Raw genomic sequence first — 18,513 nt, 5'->3', positions numbered from 1 at the left:
TACAAATTAAAGAGTCTCTTCGTCTACGTTATTTTTGATACATGGCTTGTGTGGCAACCATCACTAGACGTATTCATTTCAGTCAATTCGGAAAGATGTAGCTATGTAGAAACTCATAGAACTGACTTTCAGTGTCATGGGGTACATGGTGGAAAGTCATATATCAGTACATCAATATTGGTAAAACCACCATAAAGCATGATCCACACAGCATCTGTGGAGGAGGACATAGTGTTGGCAACCCAATGTGTTTTGAAACTGGACTTGCTTCTCCACCATGTAGGTTTGCATATGAAGAGTTGTGGACAGTCAATGTTGGCCAGAGACGACAGCAAGGCCAACCATGGAGCCAGATTCCGGCACCTGAAAGTAGGCTTCCCTTAGTACTGATAGGTTTGCCTTGTGATGTTGTAATGTGAGCACAATGCCAAAAATCGCCGTGTAGATATAGAGACCCTTGTCTCAAGAGGGGAGTCCCACATCCTTGAATATTGGTTGTAGCAATGTAGAAGGGGAGTCTCTTCAATTCGTAGAAGAAAAGCAGATGCCGTGACGGGGCTCACCTGCTGGTAAAAGAATTAGCAGTAACTGCAAGCGGACCACAAGTCAGCATCTGTGAAGGAAGACATAATATTGGATACCCAATGTGTTTTGAAATTGGACTTACTCCTCCATGCCAAGTAGGCTTGGATATAAAGATTTGTCTTTGCTGACAGTCAATGTTGGCCAGAGCATTGAAGACCAGCATGGCCAACCATGGAGCCAGGTGCCTGCACCTGAAAGTAAGCTTATTTTGGTACTGATAGGAGTTGGGCGTTCTTCCAAGGAAGTTATGACACATAGATCTCTCGCAGATGATGGATGGGAGGGGCGGTGGGTCCTTATTTCTGTAGGCTGTGGTGGTACCTGACCCCTCAGCCCTTTCGGTCCATACAGCAGCTCTGCTCCGCTCATTATAAGTTACTCTACAGCATTAAGTAAATATTTGACTACAAGCATGTCAATGTTTATTATAGGATGGCCGGCTCCCAAATCGTGCCTAAGACTTGGTTAAAAAGTCAGTTTACAACATCCTTACAGTGAGAGGAGGAATGGATAAACACAATTCTTTTGTTACCCAGGTTCCTTCTGCTGTATTTTTCTGTAAACGCGTGTCCATGACGGGTGACACAACCCAGATCTTCACTTTTTCCAGAGAGCTGTACCTGGATAGAATAGAAGATGAAGGTCTTGGGCTACGGCCTCATTTGAGATTCATGTACAGTAGGGCTGTCCACTTTATTCCAGGGACAATGTCTGTCAGATACCTTTCCAATGGATGTTCATCACATATATAGTTTTCATCAGGGTCTTCGTGGCGCCAGGGCACCGTTAGCCTATACATAGTCCAAGGTTGGAGACAACTTCTCCTCGGTCAGACGCGAGGAATAAAGAAACACACCGACGTAGGGTTACGAATAACTGCCTTTTACTGAGCAGGGTGCAGATTGTTCCAAGTTGCTAGGGTTCTGTCAAGGTCCTGGGTCTTTCTCTGCCAGGGCTTGAATTTCCTCCATGCGGGTGATTCTTGCAGAATGACTGGATAGGACTTGAGAAGATAGATTTGTTCCGAGCCTTCCCTCAGAGCTTCTCCCCACACCTCACACCTTTACCACACTTGTGCTCTGCTTAGCACTAGGGCTGGACTGCAGCAAACTCCTCCCCCCACTACTCTTTAAAGCTCAGAATTTAAGGGTTCCCATTGGGCATTCAAGGTCACATGGGCTTGCACTGCTCCCCAATCTTAAAGATTAAAATCTTACATTTTAAATCTTAAACACATACAAATAACAGATATAGAAACAACATATAACATAATACTTATAAAAATATATTAAACCTCTCATAAAGTGCTTAAACACAATAGAAATAATAACCAGTCCTTAAGTGGGCCCAACACCTGTGCACCAACCCAACACAGGTCTGCCCGAGCAAGTCCGAAGCCACAGGACAACCTTTGGTGCTGGGACACCACAATATTACCACAAGTGACAATAAAGTGTGCCTCGAGGTCCCATGTAGATGTCTTATTTTCCTACTTGTGGTGCTAACAGATAAATGGAGTCAATGTTCCTCCAAGTATCAGACAGTAGAGTTGGGTGAGGGCATCTGGCCACCATTAGACTAGTTGATGTTAGTTCCATAATGTAATAATTGCAAAGATTATTACGGCCTACAGTAGGGTCCTATAAGAACATTAATCACAGAATAAATCCCCTAAGCCACAGTCGGTTTAGCACTGGCTCAGTGCGGGGGTGCAGTGTCTACACCCTTGTCCCCACTAGGAGGTATAAATGTTCCTGATCGGATTACCAGGTCACGGCCTCCATTGTTACTTGTTGTTAATAGGAGCACTAGGGATCTGAAGGATAGCAAAGAAGATTTCTAAGTGTTGTCACCAGGAACGTGGTCAGGATGCAACAGGGGTCAATAACAAGAATGGAACCATATGTATCAAGGGTTAAATAGAAAACAAGAGCAGAATCCAAGAACAAAAATATGATCATGGTCTTGGCGTACTTTAATTTGCAGGTAAGTTGGGAAAGCTGGAGTCCCTTTACCCATTTTCATCCAGGGGTGCCGCTTGTCCTAACAAACAGATGAAGAGAAGAGTCACAACCCAAACTGTCAGGATTACGGCACATGACAAGAATCACAGGGTCAAAGATTACATACTCTGGTTGCCTAGCAACTGGACACGGATGGTGGCTGGAGCCACGGCTGACCCCCAGAGAAACAGCTGCTAAAGCCGGGGAAGGTGAGTAACTGATAGAATGCAAACAACATTCTTAACATGGAGGTTCAGACATGACTCAGTATCCTGAACTCTACCGAAAGAGTTTAAAGGCAGAAAGGAAAGCCTGAGAGACGGAGCTGGAGGGGATGGACACAGAGACGATATTGGCAGCCTCCGAGCTTGGTCACTTTTCAACAGCTGAAGCCTGAGACAGTAAATCTCCTCTAGAGAGGAGAACGTTGGCTGCGAGTTAAGAACAAAGCATTAGAAACAATCGGCCCACCCAGTCGGCCTTCGTTCTGACAGCTCAGGGGCCTCGATCTCATCAGTCTCTCCTTCACCAGGTCTGGTCCTAAACAGTGATGTCATGACCATGGTCACTAATGTCAACCCAACTATGAAGAAAATCATTTCTGAGTGACAGGAAGTTGGAAAATATATAAAACTTTCCTTTCCTTTCACTAATAATCAAAAATATGTCAGAGTCATTGATGGTGACATTGTTGGAGTCCTTCAGCAGTGGTCATCCTGTATTGGTGTCTCGTGGGGCCCTCTTGTTCAGGAGGGAATTTAAGTTACCTATATAGCATATATTTTACAATATTGAAATAGCATCACTGAGGAGGTGCCACGACTAAGAGCCAGTATAGGCTCGAAACGCGTCGGTTTCCCTTCCTTCTTTTTATTTTTCACTATGGATATCCTTTGTTTTTAACATGCAACATTAAAGGTGAAGTTTTAATTTTCTAATTGGACCTTTTTGGAGCAGCTGGAGGCCCACCCCTGCACGTGTGCTTTTTTTCCTGAGGAGGAAAAGCAGCTTTTTTTGGCCACCTGAAACCTGAGAAATGGGATCAAGTACGGTGCGATGTGCAATGGCACGTAGTGATCCATTCTGTACTGGGAGGGATATTGGATGTCATATACCAAGCCTAGGCTGTTGAACAGCGTCTATAGAAACCATCAGAAGGGGCTTGCACGATATTGGGTTACAAGCCAGATGTCCAGCTACAGGTGTCCATTGACCTCACGTCCTTTTTCATAAAGGCTATCATGGGGCAGAGCAAGATGGCCATGGAAGTCTATCCTCTCCAGCAATAAGTCCCACTTTATTGGATGCAATGATAGCTGGAGATTGGTCTGGAGATCACGTTAGCAATTCCATGAAGATGCCTTCACGAGGTAACAACATACAGGTCCTACTTAAATGATTATGGTGTGGGGTGGTATAATGTACAGTAGCCGGACCTGTCTAGTCTTTGTTTCAGGTACACCAGCCGGAGCCGGTGTTTCAGCCATTTATCTGAATTGTCTCTTCAGCACAACAATGACAGACTACATGTTCCTCGTGCTACTGCAAGCGGCCTGCGGCGTCTCCGGACTTGTCTCCCGTCAAGCACATCTAGGACGTTATTGGTCAGCAATTGATAAGGGCTGCCATGTTGCTCTTGATGCTTTGTGTGCCCAAGTCCATTCAGCATGGCAGAACATTCCTCAGACAAGTCCATGTATTTCTATTCAGCCAATGAGGTTTCTTCTGCTTTTCTTTAAATGGACACTGTCATGAACTTTTTTCTTTTTATATATATATATATATATATATATATATATATATATATATATATATGTTGTAGTACTTATGTACTACAACATATTTCTAATATACTTCAATAATTTTTTTGGTGGTTAAAATATTGCATTTTGCTTTAGAATTCTAACCACTAGAGGTCCCCCTCCTAGTGGCCGGCTGCAGCCTGCTGTGACGTCACAGCCGAATTCGAACCGATCCTGGCCGGGCATCGGTCCGAAATCAGTCAGCCTGCGGTAGCTCCCTGCCTGTCAATCAGACAGGCGGGAGCGAACGATGTGAACGCCGGGGCTGCGTGCATTGGCTACCTGGCCTCGCATTCCAGTCCCGCCTCCCGGCCTATACGCACAGTAGCACGCTGCGCTGCTGCTGCTTCAGGACGCATGTGTCCTGCACTTGGGTATGTCTGATCTGAGGTATTATAAGAGTTGTTTTGCCGCAGCAATAACAAAGATAGATTGTTTTCAACACAGGGTGCCTCCAGTTGTTTCACCACTACAACTCCCAGCATGCCTTGACAGCCAATAGATGTCAGGGCAAGCTGGGAGATGTAGTGGTGAAACAGCTGGAGGTACACTGTTTAGGAAAACAATCATGGCCTGTATAGATAAAATAAGGGTGTATAGATGAGCTAAGGGTGGAAGTCGGCCCTAGCAGGCATCAGTGATGTCGCGCTTGCTGGGGAAATCTGCCTGGTAAGTGAGCACACTAGCAGGTAGACAAAAAGTAATTTCTAAGATAGTAAAAAAAAATTTAAAGGCAGGGAGGGGGTTAGGGATAGATGGGCAAAAGGCAGGGACAGAAACATTTTTTTTTAGATTTTTTTTTTTAAAATCAACTGGTACCAGAATGTTAAGCAGATTTGTAAATTACTTCTATTAAAAAATCTTAATCCTTCCAGTACTTTTTAGCTGCTGAATACTACAGGGGAAAATATTTTCTTATTGGAACACAGAGCTCTCTGCTGACATCACAAGCACAGTGCTCTCTGCTGACATCTCTGTCCATTTTAAGAACTGTCCAGAGTAGGAGAAAATCCCCATAGCAAACATATGCTGCTCTGGACAGTTCCTAAAATGGACAGAGATGTCAGCAGAGAGCACTGTGCTCGTGATGTCAGCAGAGAGCACTGTGTTTCAGAAAGAAAAGAATTACCTCTGTAGTATTCAGCTGCTAATAAGTACTGGAAGGATTAAGATTTTTTTATAGAAGTAATTTACAAATCTGTTTAACTTTCTGACCCTAGTTGATTGAAAAAAAAAAGTTTTCCACTGGAGTACCCCTTTAAGGACAATTGTAAAGTGGTTGGAATTCAGCCTATGGTCTTCCAATAATCTGATACCAACAGAATTGACAGACTATTGGATGAACAGACCAACAAAAGAACAGGCATCACACCACGCCCCTCGTTATATCACGCCACGCCCCCTCCATTCATGTCTATGGGAGGGGGCGTGATGGTCATGGTGTGGCGTGACATCAGGACCACGGGCTCCCGAACCCGGTGTTCAGAACGTCTTATCCCCCTATCCTATGGATAGGGAATAAGATGTCTAGCAACGGAGTGCCCCTTTAAGTACAAACCACCTCCTTTGTGTTCCTTTAGAGAACTTCAGCTCCTCTCGGGTCACCTTGTTTCTGTCGCCTTTAGGAACATATCTGCTTTACAGTTAAATCCAGAATGGTAAGGGATCTGGCTGTACGCTATGAACTCATTGTGTTCCACGAGGGGCCAACGCTACTTCACATACTTCAACTGAGCAGAACATGAGGTCAATTCACAGCCAAAGAATCCGATGTACTTCTGACCCATCATAACTGTTGGCACCTGATATGTGAGTTGAGAAATGGACGACATATGTTGTGCTGCTGGTTGGACATTTTTACATCTGACAGCTGTAATAACCATTAACTATAAAATTCCCTTGAGGCCTTGACTGTTCTTGGGTTGATATTGGACTAAGCTTCACCTTCAGACTTTTTATTGACCTTGAACATGTGCAAATGACCTACAAGGAGCCGATGTTACTTCACATACTTCAACTCAACATGGTGACAACTTACAAACAAATAATCCATGTGACTCAATTGAAGCAACAAAACAGGTATTGGGATATCTTGACTTCAGGGAAGTTCTTCATACGTCAACCATGGATATGTTTTCTTGGGTACAAACCACCTCCTTGCCATGTTCTTCAAAAAGCTGACGTTACTTTTCCAGACACCTTGTCATGCTAACATTTAAGAACATTTCAATCCAGAGGAGAACAGTCAGGAATCTGGCTCAATGCTAGAAACTCACTGGGTTCTTGGAGGAGCTGATGGTATGGTGACAAAGCACGAGTCTACTGATATAATCATGTCCATTGTCATTAGAATTTGGTTGGATAAAAAGTGATCCACACTCAGAACCATAGTGTGAAGCTCCGAAGTCCCTATGGAAAATCTGAAGAAAGACGCACTTATTAGTTCCCCGCTGCTTATAGCACTCACCAAAGATCCAATCAGACATCACAATGAGGTTTTACTAGATTCTCTGCTTGCCAACAATGTCCATATCTAAAGTTGAACAAAGATGTTTTCTAAGATAATTTTAGTCAACCCTCAGGTAAAATAGTTTGGACCAAGGTCCATAATTTGGACCACAATCCATCAGACGGAGGTATTGGCCATGGCGGGGTTTCTCAGTCTTTGAAGGGTGACTATAGGTAGGACCTCTATAGTAGATGATCCAGTCTGATTTGGTGTTGGCTGGTTGTTCTCTGGTCATCAGATGGGTGGTATTAGCCATGGTGGTGTTTCTCAGTATTTGGTTGATGACTATAGGTAGGACCTTTATAGTAGATGATCCAGTCTGAGATGACCGGATATTATCATGTAAAGGTAGTGAAGGCCACCTCACATTTGAGTCCTGATTCCTACCGGAACCCCTGTTGTAGCCTCATAGATGAGGTGGCTATACATAGCTGAATATGATTACGTGAAGTTAGTAAAAGCCTAAGGGCACTGGTTGTACTCTGGACATCAGATGGGTGGAATCGGCCATGGTGGGGTTTATCAGCCTTTGATTGGTGACTATAGGTAGGACCTCTATAGTAAATGATCCAGTCTGATATGGTATTGGCTGGTTGTTTTCTGGTCATAAGATGGGTGGTATTGGCCATGACGGGGTTTCTCAGTCTTTGGTTGGTGACTATAGGTAGGACCTCTATAGTAGATTATCCCATCTCATATGGTGTTGGCTGGTTATTTTCTGGTCATCAGATGGGAGGTATTGGCCATGGTAGGGTTTCTCAGCCTTTCGTTGGTGACTATAGATAGGACCTCTATAGTAGATAATCCAGTCTGAAATGGTGTTGGCTGGTTGTTCTCTGGTCATCAGATGAGTAGCTTATCTTCTATGGTTGTATTCCATTCATCCCATAAATATTCATATTGATATATTTAGGAAGTCTAAAGCTGTGGAGTCTCATTGGGATCACACACGCTCCGGGGACACATGGATGAGAGCGGTGAGGTCAGTCTTTATCCCTTATGCTGAGCTGATTCCCTCCATCCACTGGGAGTCTTACATCTTAATCCTGGCTCCTTGTCATCGCTACTTCTCACATCTGTTTCTACTTTACCCCTTGAACTGAAACATAATCTGCTGCGTTCTGCTCCCGACATGGAGAATCAGTGTTAGGTCACAGTCCTGACATCATCACCGCTACATCCTCAGCTTGTAATGACCCATCGTGATCAGATAAGAGGGGCTACGTCCTCAATGGGGAATTTCTGGAAATAATTCATTTGATTGGGAGAAATAATGGGACCAAAAATGATTGCACGAAATAAGGACCTCCTCAGACTGATGGTAATTCATCTAGAGTCACATGGACAGTCAGCAGTGCCAGATTATTGTGCATGGGTCATGTGCCCTTAGGCTTTCACTACCTTCACGTGATCATATCCAGCTATGTATAGCCACCTCATCTATGAGGCTACAACAGGGGTTCAGGTAGGAAACAGGACTCAAATGTGAGGTGGCCTTCACTACCTTTACATGATAATATCCAGTCATGTATGGCCAGCTCATCAATAGGGTTCAGGTGGGAACCAGGACTCAAACAGGAGATGTGGGACAAACTCTGTCCTATGTAAGCTCTGGTCCCACTTGAAGTTTACCATTCATTACTGTGGAAAGACTGTATAGGTATTATCACCTCTCCTCTGATAAGATGGTTAGGATTGTGGAGAGTGGTTCCAGTCCTAGTTGCCAGACCTCCAGTGATCTCTCTTGAAACCAATGTATCTTGGAAACCATTCGTCAGCTGGTTGAAATTCAACAAATGGACTCAGTTCAATAACATTTCTATGATCTGGTACCAACAGAACTGATTTTCTATGTGACTTGATGTACTGCTCTACTATGGACAGCAGAAGCTTAGTCTCGGGTCACCTTGTCCTGACACCTTAAGGAGTATTTTGGCTTCAAAGCCAAATCCAGAAAGAGAACGGTCAGGGATCTGGCTGTACGCTGTGAACTCATTGTGTTCTACGAGGGGCCGATGCTTCTTTACATAATGATACCGAGGCAGAATATGGGGACAATTCAGTCAAAGGATCCAATGTACTTTAGACCCATCATAACTGTTAGCACCTGATACGTGAGTTGAGGAATGGACATGGACGGACTATGTTGTGCTGCTGGTTGGACATTTGACAGCTGTTCTGTTCTTAACATTGACTATAAATTGCTTGAGACCTTGACTCTTCTAGAGTCAGCTGGTTGGCCTTTGACTATATACACCTGGTTGGCCTTTGACTATATATCAACTGGTTGGGCTTTGACTACATGTCACCTGGCTGGCCTTTGATTATTTCACCTGGTTGGCCTTTGACTATATATATCACCTGGTTGGCTTTGACTATATATCACCTGGTTGGCCTTTGACTATATATCACCTGGTTGGCCTTTGACTATATATCACCTGGTTGGCCTTTGACTATATATCACCTGGTTGACCTTTGACTATATATCACCTGGTTGGCCTTTGACTATATGTCACCTGCTTGGCCTTTAACTATATATCACCTGGTTGGCCTTTGATTATTTCACCTGGTTGGCCTTTGACTACATATCACCTGGTTGGCCTTTGACTATATATCACCTGGTTGGCCTTTGATTATTTCACCTGGTTGGCCTTTGACTATATATCACCTGGTTGGCCTTTGACTATATGTCACCTGGTTGGCCTTTGACTATATATCACCTGGTTGGCCTTTGACTATATGTCACCTGGTTGGCCTTTGATTATTTCACCTGGTTGGCCTTTGATTATATATGACCTGATAGGCCTTTGACTATATGTCACCTGGTTGGCCTTTGACTATATATCACCTGGTTGGCCTTTGAACATATATATCACCTGGTTGGCCTTTGACTATATATATAACCTGGTTGGCCTTTGACTATATATCACTTGGTTAACCTTTGACTATATCTCACTTGGTTGGCCTTTGACTATATCTCACCTGGTTGGCCTTTGACTATATCTCACCTGGTTGGCCTTTGACTATATGTCACCTGGTTGACCTTTGATTATATGTCACCTGGTTGGCCTTTGACTATATATCACCTGGTTGGCCTTTGAATATATATCACCTGGTTGGCCTTTGACTATATATCACCTGGTTGACCTTTGACTTTATATCACCTGATTGGTCTTTGACGATATATCATCTGGTTGGCCTTTGACTATATATCACCTGATTGGTCTTTGACTATATATCATCTGGTTGGCCTTTGACTATATATCACCTGGCCTTTGACTATATATCACCTGGTTGGCCTTTGACTATATATCACCTGGTTGGCCTTTGACTATATGTCACCTGGTTGGCCTTTGACTATATATCACCTGGTTGGCCTTTGACTATATATCACCTGGTTGGTATTTGGCTATATATATAACCTGGTTGGCCTTTGACTATATATCTCCTGGTTGGCCTTTTACTATATATCACCTGGTTGACCTTTGACTATATATCACCTGGTTGACCTTTGACTATATATCACCTGGTTGACCTTTGACTATATGTCACCTGGTTGGCCTTTGACTATATATCACCTGGTTGGCCTTTCACTATATATCACCTGGTTGGCCTTTGACTATATATCACCTGATTGGTCTTTGACTATATATCATCTGGTTGGCCTTTGACTATATATCACCTGGCCTTTGACTATATATCACCTGGTTGGCCTTTGACTATATGTCACCTGGTTGGCCTTTGACTATATATCACCTGGTTGGCCTTTGACTATATATCACCTGGTTGGTATTTGGCTATATATATCACCTGATTGGTCTTTGACTATATATCATCTGGTTGGCCTTTGACTATATATCACCTGGTTGGCCTTTGACTATATATCACCTGGTTGGCCTTTGACTATATATCACCTGGTTGGCCTTTGACTATATATCACCTGGTTGGCCTTTGATTATTTCACCTGGTTGGCCTTTGACTTTATGTCACCTGGTTGGCCTTTGACTATATATCACCTGGTTGGCCTTTGACTATATATATAACATGGTTGGCCTTTGACTGTATATCTCCTGGTTGGCCTTTTACTATATATCACCTGGTTGACCTTGGAATATATATCACCTGGTTGGCCTTTGACTATATATCTCCTGGTTGGCCTTTTACTATATATCACCTGGTTGACCTTTGACTATATATCACCTGGTTGACCTTTGACTATATATCACCTGGTTGACCTTTGACTATATGTCACCTGGTTGGCCTTTGACTATATATCACCTGGTTGGCCTTTCACTATATATCACCTGGTTGGCCTTTGACTATATATCACCTGATTGGTCTTTGACTATATATCATCTGGTTGGCCTTTGACTATATATCACCTGGCCTTTGACTATATATCACCTGGTTGGCCTTTGACTATATGTCACCTGGTTGGCCTTTGACTATATATCACCTGGTTGGTATTTGGCTATATATATCACCTGATTGGTCTTTGACTATATATCATCTGGTTGGCCTTTGACTATATATCACCTGGTTGGCCTTTGACTATATATCACCTGGTTGGCCTTTGACTATATATCACCTGGTTGGCCTTTGACTATATATCACCTGGTTGGCCTTTGATTATTTCACCTGGTTGGCCTTTGACTTTATGTCACCTGGTTGGCCTTTGACTATATATCACCTGGTTGGCCTTTGACTATATATATAACATGGTTGGCCTTTGACTGTATATCTCCTGGTTGGCCTTTTACTATATATCACCTGGTTGACCTTGGAATATATATCACCTGGTTGGCCTTTGACTATATATCACCTGGTTGACCTTTGACTATATATCACCTGGTTGGTCTTTTACTATATATCATCTGGTTGACCTTTGACTATATATCACCTGGTTGACCTTTGACTATATATATAACCTGGTTGGCCTTTGACTATATATCACCTGCTTGGCCTCTGACTATATATATATAACCTGGTTGACCTTTCACTATACGTCACCTGGTTGACCTGTGATTATATATCACCGGGTTGACCTTTCACAATATATCACCTGGTTGGTCTTGGACTATATATATAACCTGGTTGGCCTTTGACTATATATCACCTGGTTGGCCTTTGACTATATATCATCTGGCTGACCTTTGACTATATATCACCTGGTTGACCTTTGACTATATATCACCTGGTTGACCTTTGACTATATATCACCTGGTTGGCCTTTGACTATATATATATCACCTGGTTGGCCTTTGACTATATGTCACCTGTTTGGCCTTTGACTATATATCACCTGATAGGCCTTTGACTATATATCACCTGTTGTCCTTTGACTATATATCACCTGGTTGGCCTTTGACTATATGTCACCTGTTTGGCCTTTGACTATATATCACCTGTTGTCCTTTGACTATATATCACCTGGTTGTCCTTTGACTATTTCACCTGGTTGGCCTTTGACTATAAAAATTATGTTACCTTAGTGCAGCACACCAATGTGTCTTTGTTCACTGGCCCATCCGCCACCAACACCGGGACCACTCTCAGAGGTAGCCCCTAGCAGCAAAGACCAGATGCTCATAGGAGAGGGCTAAAGGGTGAAAACCTAAGGGCTACTTAGACAATGGCCTCAGAATTGGCCAAAAACCAAAAGTAAAATACCTAAGCAATACTTCTATGCAGTGACCACTATACACAGTCTAATACCTCCATACAACTAATACCTCCATACATTCTCTAATACCTCCATACATTGTCTAATACCTTCAGACAACTAATACCTCCATAATACCTCCAGACAACTAATACCTCCATACATTGTCTAATACCTTCAGACAACTAATACCTCCATAATACCTCCAGACAACTAATACCTCCATACAACTAATACCTCCATACATTGTCGAATACCTCGATACAACTAATACCTCCATACAACTAATACCTACATACATTGTCTAATACCTCGATACAACTAATACCTCCATACAACTAATACCTCCATACATTCTCTAATACCTCCATACATTGTCTAATACCTTCAGACAACTAATACCTCCATAATACCTCCAGACAACTAATACCTCCATACAACTAATACCTCCATACATTGTCTAATACCTCGATACAACTAATACCTCCATACAACTAATACCTACATACATTGTCTAATACCTCGATACAACTAATACCTCCATACAACTAATACCTCCATACATTGTCTAATACCTCCAGACAACTAATACCTCCATACATTGTCTAATACCTCCATACAACTAATACCTCCATACATTGTCTAATACCTCCATATAACTAATACCTCCATACATTGTCTAATACCTCCATATAACTAATACCTCTATACATTGTCTAATACCTTCAGACAACTAATACCTACATACATTGTCTAATACCTCCAGACAACTAATACCTGCATACATTGTCTAATACCTCGATACAACTAATACCTCCATACAACTAATACCTCCATACATTGTCTAATACCTCCAGACAACTAATACCTCCATACATTGTCTAATACCTCCATACAACTAATACCTCCATACAACTAATACCTCCATACATTGTCTAATCCCTACATATAACTAATAACTCCATACAACTATTACCTCTATACATTGTCTAATACCTCCATACAACTAATACCTCCATACATTGTCTAATACCTCCATACAACAAATACCTCCATACATTGTCTAATACCTCCATACAACTAATACCTCCATACAACTAATACCACCATACATCTAATACCTCCATACATTGTCTAATACCTCCATACAACTAATACATCCATACATTGTCTAATACCTCGATACAACTAATACCTCCATACATTGTCTAATACCTCCAGACAACTAATACCTCCATACATTGTCTAATACCTCCATACATTGTCTAATACCTCCATACAACTAATACCTCCATACATTGTCTATTACCTCCAGACAACTAATACCTCCATACAACTAATACCTCCATACATTGTCTAATACCTCCAGACAACTAATACCTCCATACATTGTCTAATACCTCCATACAACTAATACCTCCATACATTGTTTAATACCTCCATATAACTAATACCTCCATACATTGTCTAATACCTCCATACAACTAATACCACCATACATCTAATACCTCCATACATTGTCTAATACCTCCAGACAACTAATACATCCATACATTGTCTAATACCTCGATACAACTATTACCTCCATACAACTAATACCTCCATACATTGTCTAATACCTCCAGACAACTAATACCTCCATACATTGTCTAATACCTCCATACAACTAATACCTCCATACATTGTCTATTACCTCCAGACAACTAATACCTCCATACAACTAATACCTCCATACATTGTCTAATACCTCCAGACAACTAATACCTCCATACATTGTCTAATACCTCCATACAACTAATACCTCCATACATTGTCTATTACCTCCAGACAACTAATACCTCCATACAACTAATACCTCCATACATTGTCTAATACCTCCAGACAACTAAAACCTCCATACATTGTCTAATACCTCCATATAACTAATACCTCCATACATTGTCTAATACCTCCATACATTGTCTAATACCTCCATACAACTAATACCTCCATACATTGTCTAATACCTCCAGACAACTAATACCTCCATACATTGTCTAATACCTCCATACAACTAATACCTCCAGACAACTAATACCTCCATACATTGTCTAATACCTCCAGACAACTAATACCTCCATACATTGTCTAATACCTCCATACAACAAATACCTCCATACATTGTCTAATACCTCCATACAACTAATACCTCCATACATTGTCTAATACCTCCATACAACTAATACCTCCATACATTGTCTAATACCTCCATATAACTAATACCTCCATACATTGTCTAATACCTCCATACAACAAATAACTCTATACATTGTCAAATACCTCCATACAACTAATACCTCCATACATTGTCTAATACCTCCATATAACTAATACCACCATACATCTAATACCTCCACACATTGTCTAATACCTCCATACAACGAATACCTCCATACATTGTCTAATACCTCCATACAACAAATAACTCTATACATTGTCAAATACCTCCATACAACTAATACCTCCATACATTGTCTAATACCTCCAGACAACTAATACCTCCATACATTGTCTAATATCTCCATACAACTAATACCTCTATACATTGTCTAATACCTCCATACAACTAATACCTCCATACATTGTCTAATACCTCCATACAACTAATACTTCCATACATTGTCTAATACCTTCAGACAACTAATACCTCCATACAACTAATACCTCCATACATTGTCTAATACCTCCATACAACTAATACCTCCATACATTGTCTAATACCTCCATACAACTAATACCTCCATACATTGTCTAATACCTCCATACAACTAATACCTCCATACATTGTCTAATATCTCCATACAACTAATACCTCTATACATTGTCTAATACCTCCATACAACTAATACCTCCATACAACTAATACCTCCATACAACTAATACCTCCATACATTGTCTAATCCCTACATATAACTAATACCTCCATACAACTAATACCTCCACACATTGTCTAATACCTCCAGACAACTAATACCTCCATACATTGTCTAATACCTCCAGACAACTAATACCTCCATACATTGTCTAATACCTCCATACAACAAATACCTCCATACAACTAATACCTCCATACATTGTCTAATACCTCCATACAACTAATACCTCCATACAACAAATACCTCCATACAACTAATACCTCCATACAACAAATACCTCCATACATTGTCTAATACCTCCATACAACTAATACCTCCATATAGTGATTAAGAAATAAAACCAAACACTGCATAATGCCTCTATATTATGCCTAAATAATACCGCCATATAACACATGAACAATACCTCAGTGCGCCCCCCATCACACTGATAAGCCATAACACCCTGCTCCAGAGACAATACCACCGCCATTCCCTACACTGTACACTCTCCATTCTCTCCACATGATGACCGGGTTCCCCATAACGTGGTGACATCTTGTCTCCCGCAGACGCCTCCACATTAGAGGAACAATGAGCGACAGTAACAAGAACACTTTTTGGAGCGGACGCTCGACTTGTCCAGAACATTGCTTTATGGCGAAGCGTAGTAAATATTTCAGGGGATCCTTTGTGCATTGTTAGTCTTCTCGCCTCCGAGCTGTCAGGGTCTGGGCAGCCATCTTGAGTTCCCGCCAGTCCCTGGGGCTCGGAGAGGAATGCGCAGTTGTATGGACGCGGTTCTCTCTCGGCGGTTCCAGTTTATGTGTAAATAAAATCCTATTTACTCCGCAGACAAGCACCGAGGGACAAACACAGACGGAGTCTGGACGGCACACTTCACACCTCGTAAAACCGGGAACAGCATAATGTAAGCCAGAACCCCACTGACATCTGCTGCAGGCCCCGCTGCGGGGTAACGGAGAGGACAGCCACCCCTGGACAGACTCCACCGAACAGTCAGACATCGGAGGGTTAACCCCGGCTGTACATAGTACTGTCATGTCAGCCCCAACTACCGGACAACCATCATGTGTATGGGGGGCCCCAACTACCGGAAGTCCATCTAATGTGTATGGGGGGCTCCTGACCGGAAGCCCATCTAATGTGTATGGGGGGCTCCTGACCGGAAGTCCATGTAATGTGTATGGGGGGCTCCTGACCGGAAATCCATCTAATGTGTATGGGGGGCTCCTGACCGGAAATCCATCTAATGTGTATGGGGGGCTCCTGACCGGAAATCCATCTAATGTGTATGGGGGCTCCTGACCGGAAGCCCATCTAATGTGTATGGGGGGCTCCTGACCGGAAGTCCATCTAATGTGTATGGGGGGCTCCTGACCGGAAGCCCTTCTAATGTGTATGGGGGCTCCTGACCGGAAGTCCATCTAATGTGTATGGGGGGCTCCTGACCAGGTGACCATGTAATGTGTATGGGGGGCTCCTGACCAGGTGACCATGTAATGTGTATGGGGGGCTCCTGACCAGGTGACCATGTAATGTGTATGGGGGGCTCCTGACCGGAAATCCATCTAATGTGTATGGGGGGCTCCTGATCGGAAATCCATTTAATGTGTATGGGGGGCTCCTGACCGGAAGTCCATGTAATGTGTATGGGGGGCTCCTGACCGGAAATCCTTCTAATGTGTATGGGGGGCTCCTGACCGTAAGTCCATGTAATGTGTATGGGGGGCTCCTGACCAGGTGACCATCTAATGTGTATGGGGGGCTCCTGACCAGAAATCCATCTAATGTGTATGGGGGGCTCCTGACCGCAAATCTATCTAATTTGTATGGGGGGCTCCTGACCAGAAGTCCATGTAATGTGTATGGGAGGCTCCTGACCGGAAGTCCAGGTAATGTGTATGGGGGGCTCCTGACCGGAAATCCATCTAATGTGTATGGGGGGCTCCTGACCGGAAATCCATCTAATGTGTATGGGGGGCTCCTGACCGGAAATCCATCTAATGTGTATGGGGGGCTCCTGACCGGAAGTCCATGTAATGTGTATGGGGGGGCTCCTGACCGGAAGTCCATCTAATGTGTATGGGGGGCTCCTGACCGGAAATCCATCTAATGTGTATGGGGGCTCCTGACCGGAAGCCCATCTAATGTGTATGGGGGGCTCCTGACCGGAAGTCCATCTAATGTGTATGGGGGGCTCCTGACCGGAAGCCCTTCTAATGTGTATGGGGGCTCCTGACCGGAAGTCCATCTAATGTGTATGGGGGGCTCCTGACCAGGTGACCATGTAATGTGTATGGGGGGCTCCTGACCAGGTGACCATGTAATGTGTATGGGGGGCTCCTGACCAGGTGACCATGTAATGTGTATGGGGGGCTCCTGACCGGAAATCCATCTAATGTGTATGGGGGGCTCCTGATCGGAAATCCATTTAATGTGTATGGGGGGCTCCTGACCGGAAGTCCATGTAATGTGTATGGGGGGCTCCTGACCGCAAATCTATCTAATTTGTATGGGGGGCTCCTGACCAGAAGTCCATGTAATGTGTATGGGAGGCTCCTGACCGGAAGTCCAGGTAATGTGTATGGGGGGCTCCTGACCGGAAATCCATCTAATGTGTATGGGGGGCTCCTGACCGGAAATCCATCTAATGTGTATGGGGGGCTCCTGACCGGAAATCCATCTAATGTGTATGGGGGGCTCCTGACCGGAAGTCCATGTAATGTGTATGGGGGGGCTCCTGACCGGAAGTCCATCTAATGTGTATGGGGGGCTCCTGATCGGAAATCCATTTAATGTGTATGGGGGGCTCCTGACCGGAAGTCCATGTAATGTGTATGGGGGGCTCCTGACCGGAAATCCTTCTAATGTGTATGGGGGGCTCCTGACCGTAAGTCCATGTAATGTGTATGGGGGGCTCCTGACCAGGTGACCATCTAATGTGTATGGGGGGCTCCTGACCAGAAATCCATCTAATGTGTATGGGGGGCTCCTGACCGCAAATCTATCTAATTTGTATGGGGGGCTCCTGACC

The 18,513-nt window shown here is 43.2% G+C and overlaps 1 protein-coding gene across 3 annotated transcripts in view; it reads left to right on the top strand.

The window, feature by feature from the left end:
• The first annotated feature begins 2,584 nt into the window (after window positions 1-2,584).
• Window positions 2,585-18,513, top strand: part of LOC130297252 (uncharacterized) — a 28,433-nt gene continuing 12,504 nt past the window's right edge. Inside the window, exons 1-4 of one of the 3 annotated variants that reach the window (XM_056549507.1) lie at window positions 2,593-2,797; window positions 3,824-3,958; window positions 4,045-4,284; window positions 16,311-16,386. In XM_056549507.1, the coding sequence (XP_056405482.1) occupies window positions 2,683-2,797; window positions 3,824-3,958; window positions 4,045-4,284; window positions 16,311-16,386 (566 nt within the window). In that variant the 5' untranslated portion in view covers window positions 2,593-2,682. Of the gene's footprint in view, window positions 2,798-3,823; window positions 3,959-4,044; window positions 4,285-16,310; window positions 16,387-18,513 lie in introns of all 3 variants that reach the window. The other 2 variants (XM_056549508.1, XM_056549509.1) reach the window with 2 other exon arrangements.

This window comes from Hyla sarda, chromosome 13, assembly GCF_029499605.1.
Source record: "Hyla sarda isolate aHylSar1 chromosome 13, aHylSar1.hap1, whole genome shotgun sequence".
Taxonomy (NCBI): domain Eukaryota; kingdom Metazoa; phylum Chordata; class Amphibia; order Anura; family Hylidae; genus Hyla; species Hyla sarda.
This window is presented reverse-complemented; position numbering and strand designations above follow the sequence as displayed.